At 37.4% G+C, this 20653-nt stretch overlaps 1 protein-coding gene across 1 annotated transcript in view; it reads left to right on the top strand.

Annotated features, from left to right (window-relative positions):
• LOC134649964 (vesicular glutamate transporter 1) overlaps window positions 1-20218 on the top strand; it is a 55661-nt gene extending 35443 nt beyond the window's left edge. Inside the window, exons 5-12 of the mRNA XM_063504770.1 lie at window positions 696-870; window positions 2966-3066; window positions 3829-3985; window positions 5160-5236; window positions 11513-11608; window positions 12391-12494; window positions 14438-14558; window positions 20018-20218. Of these exons, the coding sequence (XP_063360840.1) occupies window positions 696-870; window positions 2966-3066; window positions 3829-3985; window positions 5160-5236; window positions 11513-11608; window positions 12391-12494; window positions 14438-14558; window positions 20018-20218 (1032 nt within the window). The remainder of the gene's footprint in view (window positions 1-695; window positions 871-2965; window positions 3067-3828; window positions 3986-5159; window positions 5237-11512; window positions 11609-12390; window positions 12495-14437; window positions 14559-20017) is intronic.
• The last annotated feature ends 435 nt before the right edge of the window (window positions 20219-20653 follow it).

Raw genomic sequence — 20653 nt, 5'->3', positions numbered from 1 at the left:
TCCTAGACCAATATCAACTTTACAAGTCGTTTCCATTATTATCATTATTTTTCATACATTATCGAACGAGCGAGCGAAGCGAAGTGAAGTTCTTACATTCAACTTGGAGCACACGGCTGGCTAGGAGCACGTCCCGGCATTTCGATGTTTTTAAGCTGAACTATCAGAAGATAGTTTGATACACAATAACTTAAGTAAATTTCTTCTAATTTAAATTAAATTGGGTAAACGTGTAGTTGAGGGCATTCTATTTTAGTCATTAAATTATGAGCAGGCTCGATCAAGGGGTTATTGAGCTAGAAGAGCTTAGAAGGCTAAAAAGCTATTTGTGAGGGGTCTTGCTATTCTGGTCATTTTTTTGCAAGAAAGTATGGTCGAGTTTGGTATCAAATGAAAGTGCTCGGCTTACACTTTTATACTATCGTTTTTAAAGTTACCATTTTGAAATAATTAGCAAGATAAAAATAAAATAAACATAATATAGGTATTTGACATTTGACAGCAATATTTCGGCTTACCACAGATACAGTATCAGTTAAGGGCTCCACAGACCTTGCAATAAATCGTACGCGGTTTCAATCCTTTGACGACTGCATTCAATTGATATTTTTGGCGAACCGCGAGTTCTCAGTTCGGGGCGAACTACTAGTTATCATTATTTTTCATACATTATAGTATTTTATTTGTATTTGTAGGGTGTGACCTACCCCTGCATCCACGCAGTATGGTCCCGCTGGGCGCCAAGCGAGGAGCGAGCGCGACTAGCAACGTTCGCCTTCAGCGGGAGCTACGCCGGCACCGTGGTGTCCATGCCGATATGTTCACTACTGGCACACTATACGGGCTGGCCTGGCATATTCTACGTGTTCGGTAACTATTGGCACATTATATATCATCAGCTACGCGGGCACCGTGATGTCCATGCCGATATGTTCGCTACTGGCACACTATACGGGCTGGCCTGGCATATTCTACGTGTTCGGTAACTATTGTCACATTACATAATTATCAGCTACGCGGGCACCGTGGTGTCCATGCCGATATGTTCGCTACTGGCACACTATACGGGCTGGCCTGGCATATTCTACGTGTTCGGTAACTATTGTCACATGATATATGATCAGCTACGCGGGCACCGTGGTGTCCATGCCGATATGTTCGCTACTGGCACACTATACGGGCTGGCCTGGCATATTCTACGTGTTCGGTAACTATTGTCACATGATATATGATCAGCTACGCGGGCACCGTGGTGTCCATGCCGATATGTTCGCTACTGGCACACTATACGGGCTGGCCTGGCATATTCTACGTGTTCGGTAACTATTGGCACATGATATATGATCAGCTACGCGGGCACCGTGGTGTCCATGCCGATATGTTCGCTACTGGCACACTATACGGGCTGGCCTGGCATATTCTACGTGTTCGGTAACTATTGTCACATCACTACATAGTATAAAACAAAGTCGCTTCCCGCTGTCTGTCTGTCTGTCTGTATGCTTAGATCTTTAAAACTACGCAACAGATTTTGATGCGGTTTTTTTTTAATAAATAGAGTGATTCAAGAGGAAGGTTTATGTATAATTTGTTAACCCGTGCGAAGCCGAGGCGGGTCGCTAGTTATACAGTGTGGAAAGTTAAGTCGGGCCCTGGAGGGAAACTACCTTAAATCCTTAAGCTGGCTCATTTTACTTAATGGAGACATTTCTTTATTTTTAAAAAGAAACAAAACTGCATTCAAAGTATATTTCTTTTTTTCTTCAATTTGGCTTGTCTAAAAAAATCTTGAGTACTAAATATTACATTTTATGGATATTTTGTACGACAGACGAGTTTAAGACCTAATGTTTCTTGGAGAAATGTTATCATTAACATTAACTGTATCGACTAGTAGAATAAAATTGCGAGTTTTTATTTTTTGGAATTTTTAGTCGGTTCGAGTCCCGGGCGAGGCAAGCGAGTTTTAGAAAATCTTTGAATGCAGTTTTGTTTCTTTTTAAAAATAAAGGAATGTGTCCTTTAAGTAAAATGAGCCAGCTTCAGGGTTTAAGGTAGTTTCCCTCCAGGGCCCGACTTATCTTTCCACACTGTATATGATCAGCTATGCGGGCACCGTGGTGTCCATGCCGATATGTTCGCTACTGGCACACTATACGGGCTGGCCTGGCATATTCTACGTGTTCGGTAACTATTGTCACATTAATATATGATCAGCTACGCGGACACCGTGGTGTCCATGCCGATATGTTCGCTACTGGCACACTATACCGGCTGGCCTGGCATATTCTACTTGTTCGGTAACTATTGTCACATTACATAATGATCAGCTACGCTGGCACCGTGGTTTCCATGCCGATATGTTCGCTACTGGCACACTATACGGGCTGGCCTGGCATATTCTACGTGTTCGGTAACTATCGGCACATTATATATCATCAGCTACGCGGGTACCGTGATGTCCATGCCGGTATGCTCCATGCTGGCACACTAAATAGGTTGGCCTCGCTGGCATATTCTAGGTGTTCGGTAACTAATATACAATGTACACTCAGCAATACTATTTGCTTAGAACCTTGGCATACTTCTATGCAGGCCTTTTCCCTGCATCTGACTATACATGTTCTAATAGTCTACATATTCGCTGTAGCCTCAGCTATAGCTTGTAAAGTTTTATGAATAAGAGGGTTAGACTTAACACGTCTAATACAGGCTATACCTAGTACACCATAAGCTTTCAGTGGCTTCAGTAAGAAAAAAAAAAAAAAAAAAAGTTGGAAAAATTCGACCAATGCCGCTGTGGCCCGGTGGCCGAATGGCACAGGCACCTGCCGCGATAGCAGAGGACGCTGGTTCGATTCCAGCCTGGGGCACTGGATGCCTTGGTCACTTTTTCTTAGGGCATAACTTATTTCAGTTTATACACTTAGCTTAACATTTTAACGATTGTATATTTCATGTGCAGGTATAATGGGACTGGTGTGGACAACAGTTTGGTGGCTAGTGGTCAAAGAGTCACCAGAAAAGGACCCCCGGATATCGCCAGCGGAATTAAAATACATACAGGTATTTCAAAGCTAGTAAATTAATAAATAAACAATAAAATAAATAAATATTAAATATTAGGGGACATCTACGATATTAAACTTTCGTGAGACATATTTTAAACTGTTTATACGACAACGGTTTCACTCACTTGAATTTTTAGTCGCTATTGGCGAAGGGCCCGAAACATGTCGCCAATAGCGACTAAAAATTCAAGTGAGTGAAACCGTTGTCGTATAAACAGATTAGGCGACATCTTACACATATCAACCTAGCCTAGCCCCAAACTAAGCAAAGCTTGTGCTATGGGTACTAGGCGACGATATATATACTTATATACCTAGATAAATACATACTTATATACATAGAAAACAAACACCCACTTCTCAGGACCAAAAATTTGTGTTCATCACACAATTAAATGATCTCACCGGGATTCGAACCCAGGACCATCGGCTTCGCAGGCAGGGTAACTACCCAGTGGGCCAGACCGGTCGTCGGTAGTTTATGATTGGTAGATCGTTTAAATACATTCGATTTTTTACACACACATACTAAAGTAAGGATGCTAAACACGGAGAATTTGTTACATTGATCTGCCATTTCCTGTCCCGCCCGCACAGTCAATGCATTTGCTTTGGTTTTGTCTCATTCGATTTTAAAACTTAACAAAATCAATTCTATTTTCTATTACCGTAGATTCAATTTTGATTGCCAATTTTTCTTGTATGGATTATTGCTTTTGAAAATAGAAAGTCTATCAACTGAAATCAATTTTTTCAGGACTCGAGAGGTACGCAAGCTATCGAAGGGTCCAAAATTAGGCACCCCTGGCGAGCCATGTTGACCTCAGGACCCGTGTGGGCCATAGTCATGGCCCATTTCAGTGAAAACTGGGGTTTCTACACACTACTAACGTTCCTACCCACGTTTATGCAAGGTAAATAAACATCTAATTATCTTAATAGGGGGTATTACTGCAATGTTCTGCCACCAGAGTCCAGCACTAGCGCCTTTCGTAAACAATAGAGTAACTTATACCATAGAGAAATATAAGACAAGAGTGCTCACTCCATACATCAGTTCAGACTATTAATTTCAGTGTCTACATCTAGCATCGAGTAGCGGAACTATCAGTACTGCTACTTGACAATAGATGTAGCACCGACCGGAAAGTCTTATCTCAACAGCATAAGACTTTCCGGTCGGTGCTACATCTATTGTCAAGTAGCAGTACTGATAGTTCCGCTACTCGATGCTAGATGCTAATATAATAGTCTTTTTGGTACTAAAACTGATGTATGGAGTGAGCACTCTATGTATTTTTTTCTCTATGCTTATACATACTGTGCCTTAAACTGTTTGTTGACAAGTTTTCACAGACAATAAATGGTATGGTGCAATCTTTTCGAGCGATGGCCTACTGTCAAGTAGATGGCGTTATTTTTGACATTTAACAAATTGACACATATTAGAGAAAGAATAAGGATCAAAGTCAAATAGCGTTCTAACAGTTTTAATCTTCTGTCGATAGATGGCAGTAAATTTACTGTGGCTACTCACCTGCTAGGCTTACTTATGAATAATACAATACAAATAATTTATTGAGAAAAGTATAGTACCTACAGTGGTTGCTCTTAAAGACTAAGAATTTATAAAGACAGGTTTTCAAATGCCTGAATTAGGATTCCCTGTGTTTTAGGCAGCGAAGGACAATATAAATATTTTTTAGGGTTCCGTACCCAAAGGGTAAAAACGGGACCCTATTACTAAGACTCCGCTGTCCGTCCGTCCGTCCGTCTGTCACCAGGCTGTATCTCACGAACCGTGATAGCTAGACAGTTGAAATTTTCACAGATGATGTATTTCTGTTGCCGCTATAACAACAAATACTAAAAACAGAATAAAATAAAGATTTAAGCGGGGCTCCCATACAACAAACGTGATTTTTGACCGAAGTTAAGCAAGCAAGGAGTCAGTACTTGGATGGGTGACCGTTTTTTTGCTTGTTTCGCTCTATTTTTTGTTGATGGTGCGGAACCCTCGGTGCGCGAGTCCGACTCGCACTTGGCCGGTTTTTTCAATTATGTATGACTTTGATTTGTTATCCTCAGACGTGTTTAAGTTCGAAACGTCGGCAACGGGCTGGCTGTCCGCGGTGCCGTACCTCGCCATGGCCATAGTTCTACAGGTTAGTTAATTTATCTCTATTTTATTTATAGTTGGTCGAGCCATAGAGAAAAAAATACATAGAGTGCTCACTCCATACATCAGTTTTAGTACCAAAAAGACTATTAGCATCTAGCATCGAGTAGCGGAACTATCAGTACTGCTACTTGACAATAGATGTCGCCACCGACCGGAAAGTCTTATGCTGTTGAGATAAGACTTTCCGGTCGGTGCTACATCTATTGTCAAGTAGCAGTACTGATAGTTCCGCTACTCGATGCTAGATGTAGACACTGAAATTAATAGTCTGAACTGATGTATGGAGTGAGCACTCTTGTCTTACTATATTTTTCTATGGTCGAGCAAATCTTGTCACTAGAAAAGCTCAGCTAAGCAAATTATAAGCTCACAAAATAGAAAATGGAGAAAAAGTTACATTTATATACTTTTATTATTTTATACCTGTGTGATGTGATATAATTATACTATTAAAAAACGTACTTACTTTACCTTGGTAAAATAGCTATACCTTCAGTCGTTAGATTGGGAAAAATGGCTTAGAAAAAGTATCTAACTCATTTATTCAGTCCCCATTACAACAATCTTCCATTATAGGTACATACCAATATACATATAAAACTTATATAAATCCAGTTAATTACTGCAAAATAATGTAAAATTACTACAAAAGTTTCGCGAAGTTAAGAAATTTGGGCTACAGCTTCTTAATAACGAGAAAAAAATATCAATATTACTTACTCGGTTAGCAGCACATCAAGCACATAATGTTATTTATGTTAACAGAAGACTGGGAACCGACACGATAACACAAAAAAGTCACGATAACACAACAACATTTACTTTAAAACATACAAATAATTACCCTTATTCCAGTCAGGAGGCATGCAGGTAGCTAATTTTAAGACTGTTACTGTTACTACTGTTTAGTTTATTTTTTATTTTTTATTTTATTTTATTGGGAAACAAACAGCTTTCAATCTTACACAATATGAATTAATATTAATAAAACACAAGCCAAAACAGTTTCCACTAGTAAATTAAAGCAGATATGCTCAAAGGGAAGTACTTAATAGAATACAAAAAATACAAAACGTATTATCCAAAGCAATCAAGCAAACTGAAAGTTATTGAACTACATTATTGTTTCATTTTAACTACTGTATTATTTTAACTAAACTTGTTAGTTAAATCGAGAAGAAAAGAGAAAGAAAGGAAAAATAAATAAATAGATGTACATTCTATGCTAATGTTAGTTTGTTAGGTACATCGTTATAATTATTACTAAGTTAGGGTTTATTTTATTTTTTTATTGAAGTGAGAAATTTACCCAGCTTCATATTGAACACATCAAAATTTGAATATTTAGAGTTATACATTGAGCATGATCTAGCAAGATATGAGTTTTTGAAGTACCTAGTACGACAGAATGGAATGGCAAATAAAGCTTTTGATCTAGTTCGGGAATTAGGACATCTATATGAAATATTGCTAATAAGATATTGCGACTCGATTAGATGGTTTAATAATTTAAACAGAAAAATTTGATCTTTTTGCTCCCTGCGCAGCTGGAGACTTACCATGTTATCACCATTAAACAATTTAAACCTATATTTCATCCATTTAATAAATTTATTCTGAATTTTTTCGATGGCATTAATGTGCACCGAATATTGAGGACTCCAAACGACCGATGCGAATTCTAAATGCGACCTGACAAAGGCATTATAAAGTAAAATAACGGTTCGAGGATCACTAAAATTTTTACTTTGCCGGAAAATAAAACCTAACATTCTATATGCCTTAGACGTAATTTTGTCAATATGAGAAGTGAGCTGGATTTCGCTGTCTATGTAAACACTAAGATCTCTTACTTCGGTAACCCTATTCAGTTTTTTGTTCTTAATCTGGTAATCAAAAAGAATTGGGTTACGCTTGCGAGAGAATGAAATAGAGCAACACTTTTCGATATTGAAGTCAAGACAGTTTTTGGCGCAGTAAAGATCTAACCTTTTTAAATCATCCTGTAAAAGTATGCAATCATCAATAGATTTAACCAAAGTAAAAATTTTTGTATCGTCGGCAAAAAGTAAAATTTTAGAATGGTGAAAGCATTTAACTACGTCATTAATGAACATGTTAAACAGCAAGGGACCCAAGTGGGACCCCTGCGGGACACCGGACAAAACAGGGACAAAAGAGGAGGTATATCCTTTGACAGATACAGCCTGGGAACGATCTCGGAGGTAAGATGTTAACCATCTTAATAAATCGCCATGTATTCCGAAAGTCTTCAACTTGGCAATAAGGATAATATGCGAAATTTTATCGAAGGCCTTAGAATAATCAGTGTAAATGGCATCAACCTGAAACCCTTTATCCATGGCCTTCAAAGAAAAATCTAAAAATTCAGTGAGATTGGACTCAACCGAACGCTTATTTATAAAACCGTGTTGATTAGGAGTAAGCATGGGTCTTATTGCATTAAACATTTTATCATATACTATTTTCTCGAATAATTTAGGGATAGTGGACAGTTTTGATATACCGCGATAGTTTTTTATGTTGTGTTTGTCACCGTTTTTATGTATAGGGACCACTAAAGAGCGCTTCCAAACGATTGGCATAATTCCTGGTCTAAAAGACAGTGAAAATAGCACTGATAAAGGAAAAGCTAAGGTTTTACTACAATTTTTAAGAAAAACTGGGTGTATACCATCAGGGCCACCGCCTTTAGATTCCGATAGTGCTTTGAGATACCTTTCAACCAAATCTGGATGAAACTCAATGATATTAATTACATTTAATGTCGATTCGGATTTAGTGGGCGAGGATGAATCATTAGTTAATAAATCATAAGTAAATACCGATTGGAAAAACGAGTTAAAAAGATTGGCAATTGTTTGACCGTCGTTACCTACACTGTTGTCAAAGAAGAGAGAATCAGGAATATTGCCGTTTCCCCTTTTAGATTTCACAAATGACCAGAATGATTTGGAATTCTTTTTTATATTGTTTTCAGTTCGTGATATAAAAAGGCTATAACAAGACACTTCCATCGATTTTATTGCAGAACGTAGGTCGGAAAAGGTATTATAGTCTGAAGTTCTGCCATAAATTTTCCATTTTTTGTGAACTTTGTTTTTTTTCTTTATTAATTTTATCAAATGACGAGAGTACCAGACTGGGTACTTATCGGTATTATAAATAATTTTAGAAGGAACGTATTGTTCTATAATTAAATTAATTTTCAAATAAAAATAATTTATGGCATCATCAATACTAGTTATATTTATGAGTGGCTCCCAATTAATTTGATTTATTTTGGAATTTATAAGCTCATAATCCGCGGCAAAAAAACGACGTGCAACTCGCGGTGCTTGTTTTAAGGGGCGTTCCTTCGAGGTAACCTCTGCAATAATACAGAAAACGGGGTGGTGGGTGTCAATAGGAACCAGTGGGTCAGTGGGCGATAGTTTACATTGACAGTTCGAGAGAGCTAAGTCTAGCTGGCGTCCATTTTTATTAGGTATATGGTTAAATTGTCCCCAATTAGTTAAGTGGATAAATGAGGAAAGCTGATGGATAAGTGGGTTAAAATTAGGGTTAGTGATTCTATAATTAAAATTATAATCGGTACAGTCGAATGGGGCCCAAACTGCTTCACCTAAATTAAAGTCGCCCAAAACTAAGTATAAATCGTCCGGGTAGTCATTATAAAGTTGTAAGATAAAATCAAAAAATATCGATTGTGATTCCTGTTGATGTTTGCTTTGCGGAAAATAGCAAGTAAACAACCTAAGTTTTTTTGTTGAAGTGCCTCGGCCGATAGCGATATCAACACCTGTGACGTCCGCGTCGAGCAGTGCAGGCAGCGGGCGCATACCGTGCGGGTCTACCCTCAGCTCGCGGCGTACGGCTACCAAAGTACCTCCGCCGCGACTTACCCCCATACTTTCGCAATCACGATCCGTTCGGTAAACATTGTATCGTTCGTCGAATAACTCAGCGTCATAAATACTCGGAACTAACCACGTTTCCGATAGACAAATGAGATCATAATCAGTCTGATTTACACTACGAAATAAATCACAACACTTTGTTCGGAGTCCTCTAACGTTCTGATAATAAATACTAATATTGTTATTTGACATTAAATAATTGGTGGTCAGTGATAATAATTGTGAGCTGCATGTTTAAAATATTATAAGGTGATAAACGAAGTGATTCGGGTCGCAATATGTAAAAGCAATAAGTAACAATTTTGAAAATCTTGTGTCGACTAGAGCATTGCAGGATAAAAGCGTTAAAAATGTGATCAAAATCAGCCGGTAAAAAGTTTTTACAGTGAATTACTATATAGGTACTAAAATTTTTTATACATGTACAATTAATTAAACAAACACAGTGACTTAACAAGTAAAGGTTTTTGCTTATGTGATTTTGTTTAAAGCCCCCTCGGAAGTGATGTATAAAATAGGTGAGGAATCTGACTTGCGTACCATCACAGTGCAGTTTCTAACCCAACAATATTTATAACCTTTTTGCGTTTTCCTTATTTGCGCTTCCTTAAGTAAGTATTTATTGAAGGTTGAAAGGTGGTCATTGATAAATATTCGATTCTCATTATTAGAGAATCCCAAATCAGACGCTTTCAAATTTTTTAATTTTCGTAAGCTAGACAAAAAGTCATCTTTCTTGTAGCGGGCCAGAAACTTCACTATGATAGGCTTAGGTTTATTATTGTCCTTGTCATTCTTAACGGCTACACGAGTGACAAAATCAATGTCGGAGCTGGTGTTGAGGGGATATCCGGAGAGATCGGCTAAAGACTTTAAAATCACTTGCAGATTTTCACCTCTGGTCTCAGGAATCCCGTTTAATTGAATGTTGGATCTTCGCACCCATTGGTCGTTATTTCTTTGGTCTGCCTTTATATGGTTTACCATGTTTTTTACCTCTGTCAATTCAGCCCTACAAGATTCCAGGGCATCTACGCGGCGTTTAAGCAATATTTGTATTTATTTTATGACGTTATCGCGTACCAATAACGCTACCAATGCAATATTTAACGGATCCGTGAGATCCGAAATATCCGGATCCTATGAGACGCTGGATCCGGATCTTAGATTTGACGGATATCCGGATATTTCGGATATCCGGATATCCGGATCTCAAACCCTATTTGCTACTTAAAAACAGTGAGCAAAATCGCATTTTGCTCACTGAGTGAGACAAAATGAGTCTCTGTGACTCACTGTTTTTAAGTAGCAAAGTACCCTTGTTCGAGCGGCTGAGATGAAAATAGTTATTTGTACAACAAGAGATCAAAGTTTGATATTTCTTCGAGTGCTTATTTTGAGTCCCGTGCAAGCGAAAGATTCTATAATAGATCTAATTTAGAATCTTGAGCGTAGTAAGGGACTCAAAAGCGCACGAGATGTAAATAACTTTGATCTCGTGTAGTACACAACATTTTTCACCTCAGCAGTGAGAACATATTAGAGAACCCGAAAAATGTATTCCTTCTTCATCACTTACCTCTATTCACTCATGTTTTCTTAAGATATACCAACAATTAAATTTTTTGTTTCTCCATTATTGCACAAAAAAGCGGATGGCACTCGCGCTCGCACTGGTCCCAACCGGTCCGAGATATCGTGTCCGTGAGCAGTGTCTATGTGTGCGTTGCTCGAGCGCACTTTGTATGTAGGTTGATTTCTGTACTGTATCGTCTGTATCTATTTTGTGGTCGAGGTCTGCCGCGACCTCGAGTTCGATTTTTAGGGGCCCAGGTTAGTTTACCGAATTTAAACTGTTGTGAGACATACTAACATTGTATGCTGCTCGCACTGTTAGTGCTTGAGAAAGGAGACCTAGGCTCTCCGAAACATGTCGCGCGAGTGACTAAAAACAAGTGAGTTTTCAAACTATATCGTGTTACATATATCAGATGAAAGAGCTCATTTTGAGAATTTCAAATATATATATTGAATGATCCCCCCCCCCTCATCTACGAAACTGAAGGGTCTAATTTTTTTTTAAATACACAAAATAGTTCTTTACCTATAGATGAGAGGAAAACCTATTAGAAATGTGCAGTCAAGCGTGAGTCGGACTTAATTACTTAATTCTTGACGGATCAAGAATTAAGTAATTAAGCCTACGGGTTTTTTAAAGACATTTCATTCACGTACCACATAAAAAACCCTAACGCGAGTCCGACTCGCACTTGACCGGTTTTTTTTTGTTAAAAGGTTACATATTAATTACGTTTCAGGTGGCTGGCCACTTAGCGGACTGGGTGCTGACCAAAGGATTCATGTCTCGTACTAACGTCAGAAAATTGTTCAACTGCGGTGCTTTCCTTGCACAGGTAAAGGGTATTTACTTTATTGTTTCCCATAAAGTTTTAATTCATTAATGTATTGTTTGTCCGCATTTTCGTTAGTCATAATTTGGTTTTTCTCAGAAACGCGTAACTTTTCAGGATTGCCATAAAACAAACCTAACCTAAACCTAATATAATATTTAAAACTTTCGCGTCTTGAACACATATTAACTAGAGATGCACCGGATATCCGGTTACTATCCGGTATCCGGCCTATCCGTCCGTTATTTTAGTATCCGGCCGGATACCGGATAGTGACCTACTATCCGGCCGGATACCGGATAGTAAAATTAACACATTTTTGGGTAAAAAATGGAATCTAAAAAACAGTCACGGTCATAATGCTAACGACACAGTAGATAGAAAGGAATACGTAACCAATGTCACACAATACACTTATTTGTTTACACAAAAATACGCGCGCGCACTTGTAACTATAAGTATATAAACGAACTTACTACGTAATGACATTATAAAACTCGTTACGATCCTAGAAAACGAAACAGGTGTCCGGTATCCGGCCAAACAACTATCCGTTGCATCTCTAATATTAACTCACATTTATAGACGGGTAAAGGTAATAAAATAAATTTCGCGATAGACCCGTCTATAAACGTGAGTTAATATCTAACCTAACCTTACCAATCTATCCTGGTCTACCTGTAACCTATAACCTATCCATAGGTTACATGGCAAGCTATGATGGCGCCATCTGCTAAATACTTCGACCGGCCAACCCTATTGAAGAGGATTTTTGTAATTTTCAGACGATATTCATGGTGGCGGCCTCGTACGCGTCGACGGTCACAGGCTGCCTGGTCTACCTCACCATCGCTGTTGGGCTAGGAGGCTTCGCTTGGTCAGGATTCAGGTATAATAGTAGTAGTAGTAGTAGTAGTAGTAGTAGTAGTAGTAGTAGTAGTAGTAGTAGTAAACACTGTACTGCACAAAACAATGTAATTTTAATCTTATTTTTATGATTGTATTTTATTTTAATTTATTTCATTGCGAGTATTTATTTATTACTTGACAATCCCTAAGTTATTTTTTTTCTGTTTGTCTATAATGTAGTCATTATGCCATTTTCAAATAAAATAATATAAATATTTGTACACCTGCATGCAGGTTGAATACGCATGTACTATTATTAATTAGATTAAGATCCTATGTAAACCGTATTATGACAAAAAAAATATTGATTGATATTTAAAACCTTCGCGTTTTGAACACATATTAACTCACATTTATAGACGGGTCTAACGCGAAATTTATTCAATTACCTTTATATACCGACGTTTCGACACAGGTTTCACTGGTCATGGTCGCGGCCACAACTGATGTCCCAGCAAAATATCAAAACAGAGATTTGTGCAACTACCCGACGAAAAGCGCGTTAGACCCGTCTATAAATGTGAGTTAATAGGATTCAGGTAATCATTTTTTTAAGAGCCAACAGGAGTGGTCATTTCTCCATACAAATGTACTCGACTGTTTCCTCCGTGGGTTTTGAATCTAGAGCAATGATTTTTTCAACACATTAATATTGTCAATATCGGTGTCGGACTGTTTTGCTTTTTTTGATATTTTTGTTTTTTAAGGCGCTAGAGCCCTTCAAAAATGGCCAAAATGGCCTAATTGACTATGCCGCAATGAGAGGCGTGCTATTCAAAATTGACATCAATCAGTCAAAAAAGCAAAACGGTCCGACACAGATAATGTCATAATCATTTAGATTTCCAAATTTGGTTACGATTGGTTAAGTTTTGGAGGAGGAAACAGTCGAGTACGAAACCTCGATTTTTGAGATTTTTACGCAGGATTTTTCGCCTTGTCCTTATCGCACTAGTTTTAGGAGCCGCTGCCGTTAGCGAGACGGGTATATTTACCTAAAATATTTAAATCTTAGCTCCTGTTGGCTCTTAACTCCCCCCTTTGTTATTGACAATAGTTATTTGTTTACAAGGGGGCAAAGTTGTTGTTTAACCGCTCGTGCTAATATTGATACCCGAGCAAGCGAAAGATACCAAAATTGAAATTCTCTTGGTTGTTCATAAAGTGGAATCTTGAGCGTTGGGAGGGTTTTAAAGCACGAAGGTTAAACAAAATTTGCCCCCGAGTGAAACACAAAATTTTTCACCACACCAACCCGAAGAAAATATTAAGAAAACCACGTAAGATATCAAAGAAAACCAAAACAAATCCAAATGAATGTTATTAAATATTTATCATTCAAAATCATAATTTAACCCTTAAATGCATGATTTTTTCTTTTTGCCCGAAATTAATATGTGTTACGTAATTGTTTGCTGATTATGGGAAAAATGGTAAAAAAAATATAATATCGATTTTCACTGAGAAATCAGTGTTAGAAGTTGCATAGACTAAATCATATTCATGTAAATATATAATTTTCAGTAAGAGATACCTATATGATAAATCCTACTATCATCAGAAAGGTACATTATTTGTGATACACCTATGATAGAGTTTTTAAATATAAAATAATTACAAACCCCAAAAAAACATCAAAGATCACATACTAAAAATCATCAAATTCTGGATTTTATCAAATTTTCTGACATTTCGTCTTAAAACGAATGTAATTTTTATAAATTAAAATATTGCGTAAATTTATATAAAAAATCGGAAAACGGATTAGTTTTATTATTGAAATAATATATAAATAGACATATATAGGTTTCCTAATTATGTATAAAATTACATGTTTTTTGTGTACGCTGCATCGTACACCATGCATTTAAGGGTTAAAAGTCAATTCTACCAGCAAACATAAGAAAACAACTCTTTTTTCAGCGTAAACCACTTGGACATAGCTCCGCCACACGCCAGCGTGCTGATGGGCCTCTCCAACACCGTGGCGACATTGCCCGGGATCATAAGTCCGCCTCTCGCCGGCTCCATTGTTACTGACAAGGTATAAACAAGACAAAAAGCGGCCAAGTGCGAGTTGGCCGCTTATAGTTTTTAGGGTTCCGTACCCAACGGGTAAAACGGATGAAAAAAAAATTTTTTAAATCTATTTATTTCGCTAAAAAAGTACTTAAATCTACATACATTTGTGTGCAAAATCTCTAGTATGAGATTATGTGCGCGGTCACTAAAACTCGCGTTTTGATGTTACCTAATAATACATAATTGGTTTATTTTAGTTTGTTTGCCAGTATATTTGCCAGAGCATTATCATTTGTGAAATATTCCTTTAGAATTTTATTGAGTTGCGATGATTTTCTATTTTCTAAAATGTGTACTAATTCCTTAGGTAATTTATTTAATATATCTAGGAGAATATACCAACAAGTTCGTTTGCCATATACGTTGTTTGCCTTCGGCACCGCGTACAGAGTCACAAGTGAGAGAGTGAGACGAACGCAATGCACATTCATGCACGCTATCCAGTTATTGGTAATACCTATTATTACTATCTGGGTGACCGAGCTTCGCTCGGAAAACATATAATAACTCGGAAATGCGCGTTTTCCCAGAGATAAGACCTAGCTAGTTCGATTTTTCGCCCCCGAAAACCCCCATATAGCAAATTTCATCGAAATCGTTAGAGCCGTTTCCGAAATCTTCGAAATATATATATAAATAAATAAATAAACAAGAATTGCTCGTTTACTTATTAAAATTATTATAATGAAAAATTATCCAATAGACACTCGAAAATAATGATGAAAAACCGGCCAAGTGCGAGTCGGACTCGCGCACGGAGGGTTCCGCACCATCAACAAAAAATAGAGCAAAACAAGCAAAAAACGGTCACCCATCCAAGTACTGACCCCGCCCGACGTTGCTTAACTTCGGTCAAAAATCACGTTTGTTGTATGGGAGCCCCACTTAAATCTTTATTTTATTCTGTTTTTAGTATTTGTTGTTATAGCGGCAACAGAAATACCTACATCATCTGTGAAAATTTCAACTGTAGCTATCACGGTTCGTGAGATACAGCCTGGTGACGGACGGACGGACGGACAGCGGAGTCTTAGTAATAGGGTCCCGTTTTTACCCTTTGGGTACGGAACCCTAAAAAACGAAGAATTATGTAAATGTGTGTATCAAATGTAGCTCTAGTATTGTACATCTTGTAGTACGTAATTGTTTTCCATCGTATTTTCTCAGAAACATTCGTATTTCTCAAGCTACTTCAGTCAACCTCGGTACTTTTTGTACCGAAACTGACTGAAACAGCAAGACACGTTTCCGTGAAAATACGATGGAAAATAATTATCCGCTACACCTGTATTCCCCTTAACATGGAGAAAAAAATACATAGAGTGCTCACTCCATACATCAGTTCAGACTATTAATTTCAGTGTCTACATCTAGCATCGAGTAGCGGAACTATCAGTACTGCTACTTGACAATAGATGTAGCACCGACCGGAAAGTCTTATCTCAACAGCATAAGACTTTCCGGTCGGTGGCGACATCTATTGTCAAGTAGCAGTACTGATAGTTCCGCTACTTGATGCTAGATGCTAATAGTCTTTTTGGTATTAAGGCGAGGTATGCCCGGGGAAAATTTTCAGATTCTGTCAAATTACCCCATTTCACACACAAGCACACTTCACGCACACTACCTCACTTTACTGGGACAGGTCAGTGACCCAAGCTGTTTTTTTTAAGATGCAGATGAGAGCATTTTGAGTTTAGTTTGGCCTTTTTAGAGGAACATGAACTGTAAAAGCGTTCCATTGAAAGAAGAAAGAGAAACAATACATTTTATCTTGCTTTCCTTGTCTGTTAATGTCAAACGTGACGTACTTAAATGTAAATAATCTAATTCATTTGATTGTTGTTGAGATGCGCATTGCGCATACTAAATAAACCGAATAAATACGGAAGTCTTCAGATGTAGGTAATACGTTATTTAGGTACCAACTGTATTCTGTCCGGCTTTCGATAAGGCGCAAAATCAATTCAATGACAATTTCAATGAACTCATAATTATGTGTATTCCGATGATGTTATTAGTATATAACTTACCTTAGCTTCAAATTGTATACACTATTATTTAGTTATTAATACAGTCACCTGCAATAATATGTTACACAACGAAAGACCTCAATAATATCTGACACGACCTTATTTGTAGAGCCATAAGAGCGTGTCACATATTCTTGCGGCCTTCAAAGAGATAGATATCTACACCTTTGGGTTCAATTGGCGTAAAGGACAGTTTGACGAAAATGACTTATACAGTTTTTTCAGAATTCTAAGCGTTCTGCATAGTTAAAATTTCGATACCTCGAGAAAAGTTGCTTTTACGACCCAATTTTTACACTATGAGCTTGCAAAAACAGCTTAGCTCAAGGGGCGTAAATGACCAGTTAGTTATAAATTATAAGTTCAAAGATAGTATCGTAAAGGTTATTAATTACACAATAATCAAATTAATTAACAAAATTATAATAAAAACAATATAAGTACGTATATTAAAATTAAAATCAATAACAATAAGTAAAAAATATAATATTAAAAATTAAAACTAATAATACATAAAAACAGTCAGTTAGACACCCTGTGCAGCTCATCCCAGTGTAGCTGGAAAGGGCCGTCTAGGCGCTCTGCCACCGTCTGAAGGAGGCTATTCGGGCTGCCGCGCAGGCGCCTCACCAAGGACGCAACGCGCTTGCGCATTATGGCATGGAAGCCATCCGTACGTCTCTCGCAAAACATCCCCGATGCACTGCAATGGCGCGGCAGCCCCAACAGCATCCTAAAGCTATTAATATATTGGATGCGTAGGGCGCTGAGAGCCCGTTTAGTGTAGTTGATCCATAGGCTGCAGTTAATTTGTGGCTTAGTAGTTTTTAGTACATTACCGTAACTTGACCCCCTAGGAAACTATTGATACTGGATAGGAATGGAATCGATTGGCATCCAAAAATAGCACGTGAAAAATAAAAGTTTTCATTGTCATACAAATTGTCTGGGAAAAGTTTTCCTCGCTTTTTGGAATTTTTCTAGCCGGATTTTTTCTCTGATTGCATACAAGCTTTTGATTCTCAATAGGAATGGGATCGATTGTCATCAAAAAAAGGTTTGTCAAAAATTTCCTTTTTCTCGCACCCTGTATGTTTTTTCCAAAATCTGTAAAAGCCAATCTTCATTAATTTGAAATCGAAGAAAGGTCTTCTAAGACCGTTTCCTCGTAGCAGCACGGGATCTGGTAGCTGCCCTCACTGACCTAAAAAGAAAATCCACCCTGTATAAGGCGGCTAGCATTAAGCACTGGGATATTTAGTTTACCGTCTTCATTAACATGACTACCGTGACTAGTAACTAATACACCCCGAATTTGGAATAAAATAGTCTGAGAATGTCACTTACGACCCCCTACTAAACAAGATACACTAAATTACCAAAAAATGTATGGGTGTAAAAGACATTCATAGTGTTTTTGACCAATTGTAAAGGACATTGAGTAACTTCTTTCGTATTTAATTCATACAATGACCGCTAATTCAGGGTAAAGTTACTAAAATTTTGAGTACTTTTCTAATACACATCAAAAATGTAGCTTCATAAACAACAAAAATATTATATAAATATCAACATTTTAAAAAAATCGCTGTTTTTCGCGTCTTATGAAAACTAAAATTTTGTCCTTTACGCCAACTGAACCCAAAGGTATCGATACTATTCCAGGTGACTGTACCTAGCTAATAAGAAAAAATTGCATGCTTCTACAAGTGAACTGTACGCATCCAGAATTACTGTCCACCTACTCGTATCCATCACTACATTTTTGCAAATAAACATTTCTTTATCTTTATTAATAAATAAAGTCCTGGCAGGGTGGAAATTGGTGGGTGGAAAATAGGTACTATTATCAAAATTTTAATGTAGGTAAATTGTATTTTATACATGTAGAAATGTAACCTACCTACTTACTTACTGTATATATTAGGATTGCACATAAATTTGATATACATAGAATGTTGCACTATGCGGGGACTGATTTAGCTACGGTGTAAGCAGTACGGTACCGCTTTTTACACGACTGCCCAAACAAAAAGAGTGTATTGTTTTCAGCGTTCATCTTTGTATGTATTTATTACTAAAGTAAAAAGTAAACTAATCTGAAAAAAAATCTTAAAATTACGCAAACATTGTATATGCATTTATTTGGTACCTAGTAAATTTGTATAATACTGTTTATATGTATCCAAACAACCACAAACACAAACCACTGCGGTCTGGTTTGGCTTGTAAGCCTCGTAGGTAAGTATATCTCGGTCTCAAAAGCCGCAAAAACTCGCTAGGACTGAGGCTAGACCATAGCCGCTTATTTTTTCTTGATTTCATGAAGGTTTGCAGAACAGCATGTAACCGCAACAAAATAGGCCGTAAAAATGTCGTCATATAAAGCTGTAGTACCACGTTCCCGACTATCGGGTCGTCCGGCCTGGGAACGAAATCATAAAATACCTGATAGTCGGGTTATCGGCACTGAATGTTAATAGGTAATATTTGAAGAACAAAAGTTCTCTAACATAAATACAAAATCACAAAATTGTCATCTGTCATCACAGTTCATTGACGTACAGAAGTCACGTAGGAACGTTTTTAAAATGACGCTATATTAATACCAGCATAATGAAAATTAATTCCAATCAGTAAAAATGTGTCTTCAAACTTTTTTCATTTTAAGCGGGATTTCAAGGAGCAAATTACTTAAATGATATTGTAATCGTATTGTTTTAAGATAGTTTACTGCGTTTTTCAACCATTATGCCCCGTAAATAACAGGAAATCAAATTTAAAATGAGACTCGAGCTCCACCCTATTTCTAGCTATTTACCCTATTTCTTTCAATACAAACTGTCTACTGGTATACTTTTTCGTATACGTACATGATTTATTTGTCAAGAGTAAGCTGTCATGGAGCTCCAAAGCGCGATGCGTCCGCCTTCGTCCGAGGCCAGCGGCCATCTGAATCAAAGAAGTTGCGTGCACGGGACCGCTGATATCATGTCTTTGAATATATTTATTTAATGTTCATTTAAAAAAAAAAGGAATCACTGAGTTCCATCAAGAATAAGATTGCGCGTTATTAGAAGCAAATTTCATATCTTTATCTTTTGTGCCAAAATTGTTACGAATATTTCAAGTCCGTTTTAGACCTATGTTCGTGATTGTTTTCTATCGAGCGAAAGTCAAAAACTTAGGGTTCCAATCGTTGAGTTCCCTAGAAAAAGGCCTCAAGATTGCTTATACAACTCATGGCAGCTGTACGGTGATCCAAAAAAGCGCTACGAATATTTTAAAACTCCGTTTTCTGAACTCACTTCACCTTAAAACTGATGTATGGAGTGAGCAATCTATGTATTTTTTTCTCTATGCTTTAACTAACATTTTTACATTTCAGACAGCGGAGCAATGGCGCGTCGTATTTTTCATATCCAGCGCCATCTATCTGCTCGGCGCGATAGTTTATGGCTTCCTCTGCTCCGCCGAGCGGCAGCCGTGGGTACTAGAGTGCGAAGAACCCAGTTTCGACACAGATGGCGCCTCCGTCACCACTGCGAAAGGATATGACAACAAGGCCATGGATCATAGCGAAATGTAGAATAGGCTACATGACTAATTTTTTTTTATGGTATCAATCGATCGGGTTTGTTTTTAGGATCAAATGTCTATATGGGACCCATTGCATTAAAGTAACACAAAAGTCAGAAATTGTAGTCAAAGGCCGAAAGTCGCACTTCACTCGCGAAACGCCCTATACAAAACGGCCAGAGGCCGTGACGTCATCGCCCACGTTGTAGTATGGACAAAACAAGAAAATTGCGTTTTTGTCGGTGAAATATTGCGTTTATGTATATAGTTGCTATACAATATTTTTTTGGATGAAATGTAAGGAATCGAATGGTACCCTTACTTTTATCGTTTTTGGAAGTTAAAAAAAACTTAAATTTTGAAACTTTCAGGTCCTGTAATTTTGTAATTTTTCAATATTTTATTTTAATATCCACATTATTGTGATAAATTGCTCGTTTGCTAT

The sequence above is a fragment of the Cydia amplana genome, chromosome 8, assembly GCF_948474715.1.
Source record: "Cydia amplana chromosome 8, ilCydAmpl1.1, whole genome shotgun sequence".
Classification (NCBI taxonomy): Eukaryota; Metazoa; Arthropoda; class Insecta; order Lepidoptera; family Tortricidae; genus Cydia; species Cydia amplana.
This window is presented reverse-complemented; position numbering and strand designations above follow the sequence as displayed.